Genomic DNA, 12118 nt, shown 5'->3' on the forward strand with positions numbered 1-12118 from the left:
CTGTACTCGGCCTTAGTGAGGCCGCAGCTGGAGTACTGCGTCCAGTTTTGGGCTCCACAATTCAAAAAGGATGTGGAGAAGCTTGAGAGAGTCCAGAGAAGAGCCACGCGCATGATCAGGGGTCAGGGAAGCAGACCCTACGATGACAGGCTGAGAGCCCTGGGGCTCTTTAGCCTGGAAAAGCGCAGGCTCAGGGGTGATCACCAGTATCTGGGGGAACGTTTGTTCACCAGAGCGCCCCAAGGGATGACGAGGACGAATGGTCACAAACTACTACAAGATCGTTTCAGGCTGGACATAAGGAAGAATTTCTTTACTGTCCGAGCCCCCAAGGTCTGGAACAGCCTGCCACCGGAGGTTGTTCAAGCGCCTTCATTGAACACCTTCAAGATGAAACTGGATGCTTATCTTGCTGGGATCCTATGACCCCAGCTGACGTCCTGCCCTTTGGGCGGGGGGCTGGACTCGATGATCTTCCGAGGTCCCTTCCAGCCCTAATGTCTATGAAATCTATGAGATGGTAGGTAGGGAGGCAAAAAAAACTTCCTTGTTGATTCCTGAAAGCTTGCAGAAAAGGACCATTTTCTTGCCATTTTCCAGATGGTCTAATAAAAGGTATCATTTTGGAACCAAGAGTTCTAGTTTTTTGTATGTCTTTTTGTCTCAGACCAACTCGGCTACCAAGTACATCCTTGTTCCAAAGTCAAACTTACAGAAACACAAATATTATTTTCATTTATTTGGGGAGAGACTTTCTCTCTTCAGGCTCATTCTAAAATAGAAAAAGTGTCTGGCGCCTCTGCTAAGTACTACCCAGAACCTTCTTGCACTAAACTTATCACTGTCATATAACATGACTCATCAATCATGGTAAGAAGAAACAGTGATGGTTATTGTTTAAGCCCATCCTTAGAACTCTTCCAGGACTTATATTAGGGACAAGAGACTCAGATGCTGTATTTGAGAATCCTGCCCCTCCTGTCTCCACCCCCTTTTTTTTTTTCCTTTTTGAGGAAGATTTTAAAAAACCCTGAAGGCATTGGATGTTGGCTGCAGCTAAGGCTGGGGATTTTGGCTGGAGTTAACTAATGCTCTTGCTAGGACTTAAGCCCAGGGTTTTCCTGGCTACGGATTGCCCCTCTACTCTGGGTCAGACCCAGTAGTCATATTTGGGATCAGGAAAGAATTTTACCCCAGGGTCAGATTGGCATAGATTGTGGGACTTTTTGCCTTCCTGTGTAGCAAGGAAAATCATCCTCTTCCTGGGATCTTTGAATTCCAAAAGCAAAGGGAAGTTCAGACAGAAATGAGACTACATTGACCATGATAACAGAGAGAATTTCACCAGCAGAAATGGGTTCAGAATCAAAGGTTAATCCACTAAATTAACTTAAAACAAAGTGCAGGAATTAAGAGTGTAGTTTGAAAGTGGATATAAAATCTGAGAGGTGTGAAGTCAAAGAGGAAATATGGTGCAAAATCCTCACTGTTGTGACATCACTTAGTTTTTTTCATCTAGCTTTTTATTCCCTTTCACACCCCTGTCCTCCTCTATCAAAAGGTAAATTGCATCTTATTATTAATTGCAGTGATTTATATAAGATTTTTTTAAAAATTCATAGTAGTACAAGTATATTGGGAGCCCTTCTAGGCTTGTTGCTATAAATTCATACTTATAGTAAGATCCAGTCCCTACCCTCAAGAGCTTAAGTCTTTTTAAAGCCAGGATGTCAAAACTATGGCCCATGGGCTGGCTCCTGCCCATACAGCTGTGCTCTCTCGGCAGGGGGCCAGGAATTTGGGGGTGGGAGCCACCACAAAAACCCAGAGCACAGAGAGCCCCTTTGCAGAGTCCTGTCAGTGGCCAGGAAGGGTGGGGGGGAGCAACAACTGTGGTAAACCCCACAACTACTGCTGCCACTTATCTTGCCACTACTTCCAGATCCAGCCTGAAAGGAGCCCCCTGGTCTAAATTTGGCCCAGGAATCCAGGCCAGTTTGACACCCCTGGGCTTGAGAGAAGAACAAAGACTGGGTGGGGAGACAGATGCAGAAGTCAAATTTTAACGTAATAGAGGTTATACAGCTGGTCAGTGGTAGAGTTGAGGGATCAGGGTTTTATTCTAAAAGTTGTAGGCAGCCCAGTGACCACTCTAGGGAAGGATATCCTCTGCCCTTCCTCTATCTTTCCACAGTGAGGAAATAATTCAGACAGGATGGGCATTTAAGCATAGTGATGCACAATTTGGAGGATTGAGTGAGTTGGAAAAAAAACCCAACCCCAAGTTTTTTGTTTTTTGTTTTTTTTTTTGTTTTTGTTTTTGTCTTGAGTGAATCAGTAGAGTCCCTTGGATTTAGGAGCATCTGAATATTCAACCAGATAAAACAAAAATATTCCATGGAGAAGGACTGAAATATAAGATCCCAAGTAAAGCTTTTAGAGGCTTGTGACTTTATTATTGCCAGAATTTCAGGAGGATGAATAACTTTAAGCAAAATAACTCCTTTTGGCAGAGACTTTGAACTGGCATCTGAACTTTGCTGTCATTAAGGGAAAAGAGAGAGACTGTTAACCCCCAATGCTTTCTTCTGTTGTATTCTGCTCAGGTCATTGTACTTCACTCATTACCACATATTCGGGTAACTTCCAGCAGTGCATTAAGTAATGCAGCTAACATCTGTTGTGTATTTGTTCTCTTGCCTACTCCCCAGGGGAGAGGTGTATGCAGCAGAGGGTCTTGTTTTGGAATTTTCTTTTTATAAATTTTAAATGGTCTAACATGCACACATAGCAGTATGTGTACTTATAAGGCAAGGTCAAGGTAATGTGCCTTTTACTTACAGCGGAAAGTCATGAGGTTTGCGGTAGCCCTCTTTTCCTGTGGAAGTTCATTCAATTGTCTTAGACCAGCCCCAGGGAAAGCGCCGTCTCTTACCAATAAACTTTGCTTTTACTGTCAAAAGCTACGTTGTGCCAGAGGAGCAAAGTTGTCCACTCCAGTCTACAACCCAGAATGTCAGTTAATTTTTCAGATACCTGGCAAAACATCTTTTTGGGGGTAGTTACTGGTAAATATGGTCTACCTAAACTTTCAGCTGGCTGTTTCAAGTGGGCGTAGTGCTGAAGTGGCATTTACTGTGCACTGTTAAATCACATCTGTGCTCCATCTGGAAGGTGCTGTCTTTCAGTAGTCTGTCTTGCTACTCTCTCATGGTATGATCCTCTTGGATTAAAGATGTCGTGTGAACAGAAGTTCACAATTATTTTTATAAAACAAAGGTTGCCTGTGCCCTTCTTTCCCCAGAGGCTTACCTGGAGGGAGCTGCTCTCTAGCACCGTACCTGGCTACTATATTCACATGGTACCCCCTGCTCCCCTCCACCCCAAGCAGCCCTTTGTAGGCTGGAATGCTGCCAGCCTACAAGGGGAAACCTGCAGTTCCCTGGGTTTTTCTCTTTTAAAGGAGATCTGCATTTTTCCACAGTGCATGGGAAAACTTGGATCCCTGATTATGACTTCATTCTGGTAGCAGTAGTATGAATACAGATGCATTGCCCATGCAAAATATGTACATATACAGATTGGGGTGGGGGGAGAGAGATTATCATTTATATACAAAATCTCAGACCACCTTGCATGCTTTATTATGAACCTTTGAATTGAACAAGGGAAAGGGCGTGATAGGTGGGCCAGCTGTGGGACCCTTCCCAGGGCTTTGCAGACTGCAGTTTGGAAACCATTTTTCTAGATCAGTCGTGCCCAAACCGTTTTGCCTGTCAGGCTGGATGGACAGTGCCTAGGCCATACCTGGCCACTGGTCCTGATTTGTCACTCGGGGTGGGCACAGTGGGGCCCCATCCAGTTGTGGGGGTGGGGGGGGGCAGCCTGGCTCTAATCCAGCTGCATGGGATGGAGGGAGCTGTGGTCTGGCTGGGGGTGGGCATGGCCTTGCTATAACACCTCAGGCAGGGCTTGGAATTTTAGGAGTGGGGTAGGGCACTGGTATTGTGCCTGGCCCCACCCCATTCCCTGACCTGTGGAGTCCTGTCGGATGGATGTTGTGGCTCTGTGGGCCACACTTCACCCATGAGCCTGAGGTTGAGCACCCCTGCTCTAGATCACTGTTTGCCAGTTAAATCATATGTTACTTGATATCTGTCTTTTTTTTTTTCCAAATTTGGATTCTTTGTTTTGTTTTCCTCCTCCTTTCCCCCTGCCCCTCCCACCCTATCCAGTCTGAAAGTCAATTTTTGTTGTTCATTTCCAGTAACTTCCATTCTAGGATTTCTGTGCTCAAAGTGTTGCAGCTTTGAGAGCTCAATGAATAATTTGTTTTCTTTCATTTAGAAAAAGACATACTTGACTTCTTGTGAAATGCGCCTTTTTTAAAATGCTAGTTGGATCCTTATCTCATGTTTTCTTTCTAACTTGAAAACTGTCCCTGTAACCCTCTAATCTTCAGGAATCTCTTGTGTAGTGTTGCCAAAAAGATGGGTCCCCCCACCCCTTCCCCAAAGTGCAAGATCTGAGTCACTGAATCATATGAGGCAAGGTTATTGGAGTAGATGTGATATCTTTTATTAGACCAACTGAGTACTTGGAGGGGAAAAAAGTTCTTAGCAAGCTTTTGGGTGCAGTCACCCTATCCCTGAAGAAAGAAAGGTGATTGCACCTGAAAGCTTCCTAAGAACTTTTAGACCAACTGAGCAGTTGGAAAATAAGATATCACATCTACTCAAAGAACCTTGCTTGCCTGTGTCCTTAGACGAACACAGCTGCAGCCAAAAACCCTGAATCATACGAGTAAATTTTGACTTGATTTCTTGCTGTTCTTGGTCTTTAAGGAGTTTGTCCAAGTTGGATTGCACAATAGCTCCCTCTGCTGTTTCTAGAGAGTTTTTCTTAGGATCTAAATTCTTTTTCTAGAATCACTGATGGATTAATTCTTGTTCTCTTCTGTCAGTGTTGAGAGAGACCGCATCTCAGTTGCTGCTGTTGATGCTCTGATTTTTAAATTCTTTGCGTTTTTCTTGACAGTATACAGCAGCTGCATTGTGCGCGTGTTCAAGCTGCCTTACAAACATTGCGTTCTCTTGCAGATCTTCAGTATTAAAGTGGCTTAGCTTCTAGTAGTTGGCCAGCAAGGATAAGCTTGCTGTCTATCATTAGAAGTAATGAAGTTACATGAGAAAACAGAAGAACTTGTGCTTTTGGTGCCAGAAGTATGGGTCCTTGTGAGCGGGATGACAGCTTTTTGTTTGCTTTTCTTTCAGGCCCATCCACAGGGAGTTTTAATTTTAGCTAGGACTGCAAAAGTGGGGCTAACCCAACATTAAAGGTTGGGAAAGGAAAGAAGAAATGGAGGCACAAAGCACTTAAGTGACTTAACCAAGGCCAAGCAGTGGGTCTGTAGCAGAACCTGTAGTATTCTGATGCAGAACCACTGTTATAGCCATTGATTCAATAAAACTGCCTTATTGAAGGGATGAAGGAAAAGGGAGATTAGAAATTTTGTGCGGGGGTTTTTCTCTCAACACTTAACTATAGGACCTATATCAGTCATGTTGTGGGAGTTGACTCTACATTTAGAGGGAACAGATGCATCAGACTATTGATGAAAGAAAACCTTACAAAGTCAAAACTCTAAAAAGAAAGTTAGCCAAAATCAGAAACAAGTAAAAGTTTCACATTTGAATGTAAAATTCAATATCAATAAAAATATTCTGCAAAATTAGCTTCATTTTGTGTTTGAAGGGTTCTCTTTTACATTGGGCAACAGGGAATCTGTCAGATTTTGTTGTAAACAGGTCTTGCTTTGTCACAATCTTAACTGGAATTGTTGCCTTGAATTCTTCAGTTAGCAAGGAAAAATATATCGTGTGTGGCACTAAACGCCTTTTTAAGGAGTATGGTGCATAGAAACCCAACCAGAAGATGTTTTTACCTTCATGTGTGTTTAAGTTGCAAATACTTTTTTTACTAGCACTTGCTAGAAGATGATACTGTCTCAGCAACTTTGACTTCTGAATTTTTGTTTTACTTTTGCCTTCAAATTTAAAAAAAAAAAATAAATAAAACTTTATGGCTTTTGCCAGAATGGAGCAGTATTAGGGAAGGGATGTGTCAGCATCACATGCTGTAGGCTTTTGGTTTGGCTGGGAATGTGGAACCACTGAGTCAGTGTTTTTCATCCCGGATCACTCTCAAACAGGCAGAGCTTGACTGAGTCCAAGTCCCCTACTTCCCTAGCCAAACCACCTAGTTTTCCTCTACTCATAGGAATGTTATGGGAATATATATCCTATTCTTCCTCAACCCAGATTTGGAATTGCTCGTATAATATTAAGCATAGATATTTTTATTTAGTTTAGGTATAAAGTATTAACTTTTTTTACTAGACCATTATCTGTGGTATTTTACAGTACAGTTGTAAGTGGGTACCTGGTCATTCAGGCTGGAAGGTCAAAGGCAACTGGACATGACATGCTGCCCTTGTGTGCTATTGGCTGAAGACATTAGGATGCCTTATGCATACTACCATGATGCACCACTTCAGGCTGAGGATGACTTTGACATTTTTGTTTGACTACCTGGATACTCCTCATTAATATATTCCCTCTAAACTTTTGTTAATTGCTCCAGACCTTTTAGACCAAGCACTTTTCTGTTGCTGCGTCTGATTTGTTTCCTAGGAATCACTTTCCTATTACAGCAATAAGTTTCATATTAAGTCTAGGAAAAAAAGACTACATTTGCAGAAGCAGCAACCAGTTATCAGTGTCTGATCACCACAGTCTGCTGTCATTAGGGTTTTAGTGTAGTGTAGCCTTTAAACAATGGGCTGTCTTAGTGGAATGATTCATGCCCACAAAGTTAAGCATGTATATAAACATGTTTAATTGGAGCTGGAATTAGTCACTGGGGCCAAGGGCCTTGTCTCTCCATACAGTGCCTCCTCATAACACTATGAATAATAAATACAAGTTCACAAAGGAGGTGAGCTTCTTCCAAGCTCAGTACAAGGAGAGCACGACATTCCCTGCACCAGTGTTTTGCAAGCCTGCTTTGTTCCTTAAAGGATCTTTATAAAATGTCTCTTTAAAAAGAAAAGCAGTCTTCTCCTTCCCATCTTTTTTCAGATGTACAAAATTTCCCTCCCCAAATCCACTCGCAGGTTTGCATCATCTGAACTGTATGGAGAAGTCTGCACAGCAGCTGCTCATGCTGCAACATGGATCCCTCATTTTTATGAGCGGTAAAGTCACTCTGATGTTTTTAAAACAAAGGACGTATTCAAAGAGCTTGGTTTTATGAGCACGTGTGGGACTGTAGAGTCTGAAGACAGAGGGTGGCAAGCACAGATGTTCAGACCAGCAGATGTCAGGCTCTTGCCTCCAGGAGGCACCACCAATCCAGTGGGAGATGAGAGAGAGACTGAAGGGGGTGGGGGAATGTTGCTCTGTACTAAAATAATTCAAATGGAGTCAGTTAAAGGCTATCTTCACCCTTCAACTGAAATGGATAGTTTTATAAGAAAAGAATACAAACAATATTCTCTAAAGAAAAACAGTATTTTGTTGGAAAACTTTTGACAAACAGTATCATTCATTCTTCATGGTACAACCATTCATCTTGGTTTACTTATGAGCCTGCTGTAGCTAATTATCTCCTACATTTTAAGCAGTCAAGGACTAGGACTGTTTCTTCCTATGTGTATAGTACATGGCACAATAGAGTTGTGTGATGCCTGACTGGGTTCTCTAGCTACTATTGCAATATTGTGGCAGGCCTGCACTCCTCGACACCATGTCCTTTAAGTGCAATGTTAGTGAAACTGTACATCTCTTGTAGCTGATACTACATATCCCTCTGAGTGTTCAGGCTTCATCTGACCTGTTAGATTTTATGCCCACCTCCAAATTGGACACAACTATCTCATGCATTCGACTCCAAGAACTTCACCTGCATTGAAAGAACGTGATTTAAAAATGAATCTTCTCTTACCTTGTTGTTCCACTCATCCTTAGTGTAATATGGCGTGAATGAATGGGGCATGTCCCATGCACTGCCTAAGGGGAGAGATGCCAGAAGGATGAAGAGTAGGGTGCCTTACCACCCCCAACCCTCCAGCTCTGCTTGTATTTCCTGGCTGCAGAGTCTAGTGGTGCAGGTGGTTTGTGCTTCTGAGTGCAAGGTGTTCTGGGAATTGTAGATCTCTAGAGTTGCAGTGGAGTTTGCTGCTGGGGGGAGCTTTCACCCCATTTTTGTTGCTGTTCATGTTGGGAAGGCAAAAATTCTGAGTTTTAGTAGCAAAAATAGGGTCAGTTCTCCCCCCAGATGGAGTCCACTTCAGAGAACTGCAGTTCCCAGAATATTTTGCATTCCTTGACATGCACTGCCTGTATCATTGCTTGCTACATCTCCTGCATGCTGCCTAGTGGGAGAAGGAGGGGAGAGGACTGCCCTGGGTGCGTTCTTTGCATGTTATGCCTCTTCATCCTTGACCTTTCTCAGTCCTTTTTAAAGTGTTTGTTTTTTATCTTCCTTCTGACAGGTTGATCACTTTGGATTTGTTGAAAATCGTACATTCCAGCAGCGGTACCTAATAGCAGACCAGCACTGGAAGAAAGATGGTGGATCAATACTCTTCTATACTGGCAATGAAGGAGATATCACATGGTTTTGCAATAACACAGTGGGTATAAATCAGACTTTTGCTCCCTAATCTTTTTACTTTTAGAGTATGACTTTCTAGTGTGATATTGGGAAAGCAAGGAGATGCCATTGGGATATATAATTAACTGCAGATTTGGATTTTAAAATGAGGAAAATGGTATTCTCCATGTAAGTCAGCCTAAAGAAAGAACAGAATTCAAGCTTTACGACCTGAATCTCAAAGCACTCAGCAATCAAAGAAAAGAGTCCTTGCATTGTCAGTGTGTTGGAAGGAAGGATGATGTGATTTGAGGTACTGGTCTGGATAGCAGGAGACTACTGCTCAAGTTACCTTGCAACTTGTTGTTTCAGAGTCCCCTTCTGTCAATGGGATTTATAATAGTTCTCTGCCCCAAAGGGGAGTTGCAGGTAAATTAACTCATCCTTGTAAAGGCTGCTACACCTGAAGTTGATGAGCACCAGAGGAAAATCTTTTGTACATATTGTAGTTTAGGGGTTAGATCCTGTTTGTCTGTGCTTGTCTAAATGGCATATATCCAGCTGCAGAAGCACAGGTTTTGAACTCATATACACAGTTTGTAATCTTATTCTGAGCCACGTATGGCAGTGCAAGTCTCCATATGGCTACCTGTGCTCTGGCTGGGCATCTGTGCTCTGGCGTGGTGCCACATGCTCACCCAGGTATGCTTGTCCCAGTTCAGTCTCCAAATCATTGCTGGCCAAAAACTCATGACTGTCCTAATTCTTCCATTCGTTTCTGGCAGGTACACAACCAGGTAAGTTTTATTTAGATATGAGAATTCATTTTGTAACTTAATTTGAGTCCCAATGCACTTAGTTCTGGCAGTGCATACTGGGCAGTGCTCTTGGCAGAATTTGGTGAATACATTTTTAGTTTAGGAATGCATTATTTTCATTGATGTCCATACCAGTCTTTTTTTTTTTTTAATTTTACAATTGTTAGACAATACTTGAATAAGAGTAACTGAGTTGGTGGAATTCTTTCTAATCGAGGAGTAGGGGTCTAACAGTACATTCAAATGATAATTCACTCTTCATTAAACACTTTTTCTTCCCCTAGGGTTTTATGTGGGAAGTGGCTGAAGAGCTTAATGCCATGTTAGTATTTGCTGAACATAGATACTATGGAGAATCCCTGCCCTTTGGAAACAAGTCTTTCAGTGTAAGTACTCTTTCCCACACACATCATTAGTTTTAAGGTCACTGAAAAGAATTGGATGCTTTCTTGCTTGTGGCCTAAATCCTGCCTGTTTGTACACACAACTATTAACTAGGCAGTAACTATTTGGATGAGTAGGATTTGGGGTTATTTCTGCTAAGACACATGCCCAGAAACCCATATTTACCCTATTTTCTTGCATACAAAATGCCTCCAAGTACAATACATACCTTGTTCTTTGGAAGGCAGAATGGGGGTGGGGAGGGAGTGGAGAGGAGAGAGATTCCCTCCTAGAGTGAGATGGCTGTCCTGTTTTACCCCCCCACTGCAGTCATAGCTGATTTGTGCAACTTGAGTAAGTCCTCTTGGATGCATAGAGTAATACATAGGAAGGGTGGTCTCAGGAAGTTCAGACTATCTTCTGGTATGCCATGCTTCCTGGACACTGTCGCGTGAGGTTAGACCTCAGATCCTTGCAAGGATAGTAATAAGTCTGTTAGTTCTTTATAAAAGTTCCTGTAAATAAAGCATTGCTTCCATGTCCCAAGCTCATCAGGATACTACTGACAACTCATTTGCTGCTTCAGGCACTAGGTACTGTGCTCAGCTAATAGCTATGGTTGTGAGGGGTTTAATGCAGGACTACACCATCTTGGAAGCTGCATGACATGCATGGTGTCTCCAGGCTTGTCTCTTTCTGTGAAGACTGTTTCCCTGCTCAAAGCATGTGTCTCAATTTTGGGGTTTGATTTTTAGAGGAAAATGGTATTTTGTGAGATATAATAATACACCATTGTAGTATTCACTAAAGCATCCATGTATTTCTAGATTTTTTACCAATACTTGCACAGGTCATTTTAATACACTATCAAAATGTTATCACACCTGGTATGGGACTAGACAGTTCACAAATTTTTGCTGCTGGAAAATCAAAGATTTTCTTTGAAAATGTCCTATACTATACAATACACTTTTGTTTCAGGATTCCAAACATCTGAATTACTTGACATCAGAGCAAGCTTTGGCAGACTTTGCGATACTAATTCAGCACATCAGGAAGACAATCCCAGGAGCCCAAAACACTCCTGTGATTGCCATAGGGGGGTCATATGGAGGGATGCTTGCAGCCTGGCTTAGAATGAAATATCCTCATGTAGTAGATGGGTGAGTATTCTTATCCTGCTCAAACCTAGAACAATATTGGCTTATAAAAATGTCATCTGACTAAGACATTAATGGATCAGTTAAGAAGACAGATTCTTTCTACATACAACTTTTGTAACTAGTAAGCCAGGGACGGGCAGTTATTTTGAGCGGAGGGCTGCTTACCCAGTTCTGGCAGGCTGTGGGGGGCCCTTCCCCCTAGTCACCATCTTGGGACCAATGTCCCAGGGCCAGCACCAGTGAGGTGCAGGCTGGCAGGGGTCACTGGGCTGGGCTGCACCAGCAGGTTGGGGGGAGCTGGCCCAGCTCCATAGAGCCCCTGCTGGCTGGGACCCTGCACTCCTGCCACCCTGCTCTGGGCTCCACCGACACTGGCCCCAGGGCACTGGTGCTGGCCCCGTGCTCCCACTGGCTCCCTACCTGCTTGTGCCCAGTGCCCCCCAGCCCTGCAGTAAAGGTGGTGGGGCAGCACACAGCCCTGACCCCCTGCTTGCCAGCAGGGAAGAAGCTGATGCTGAGTGTAGGGGAAAAGCAGCTCCTCGCCTGCCCCATGGCCAGCGCCCCGCATTGCAAGAGCTTGCAGCTTGTGCGAGGCTGTCCAGAGCAGGCACGGGCAGCCCCAGGTAGGCTGCGAGTGGCTGCAGTGCGGGGCACAGGGCAGGTGAGGGGCTACTCATCCCCGCGCTCAGCACCAGCTTGTAACCCACTCCTGCTGCCAGCCTGGCAGTGGGGCTGGCTTGCAAGCTGGTGCTAAGTGGGGGTGGGAAGCAGCCCCTTGCCCGCCCCGTGGCCGGCGCCCTGTGCTGCAGCTGCTTGCAGCCTGCCTGGGGCTGCCTGTGCCTGCTCTGAACAGCCTTGTGCGGATTGCAAGTGGCTGTGGCGCAGGGCTCTGGCCATGGGACGGGTGAGGGGCCGCTTCTCTCTGTGCAGGGAAAGGAGCCCATGGAAAAGCTGAGAGCAGGGGAGGGAAGCAACCCCTCTCCCACCCCACGCCCAGTGCCCTGCGCTGCAGGCGCTCGCAGTCCGCATGGGGCTGTCTGGAATGGGTACAGGCAGCCCCATGTGGGCTGCAAACAGTTTCAACGCATGGCACCGGGC

General features: G+C 44.2%; 1 protein-coding gene across 1 annotated transcript in view; it reads left to right on the forward strand.

Moving 5' to 3' along the window:
• The window catches only part of PRCP (prolylcarboxypeptidase), a 52954-nt gene that overhangs the window by 18396 nt on the left and 22440 nt on the right, over positions 1–12118 (forward strand). Inside the window, exons 2-4 of the mRNA XM_014606587.3 lie at positions 8555–8695; positions 9758–9859; positions 10839–11020. Coding sequence (XP_014462073.2) covers positions 8555–8695; positions 9758–9859; positions 10839–11020 — 425 coding nt within the window. The remainder of the gene's footprint in view (positions 1–8554; positions 8696–9757; positions 9860–10838; positions 11021–12118) is intronic.

Source organism: Alligator mississippiensis, chromosome 1, assembly GCF_030867095.1.
Source record: "Alligator mississippiensis isolate rAllMis1 chromosome 1, rAllMis1, whole genome shotgun sequence".
NCBI lineage: Eukaryota > Metazoa > Chordata > Crocodylia > Alligatoridae > Alligator > Alligator mississippiensis.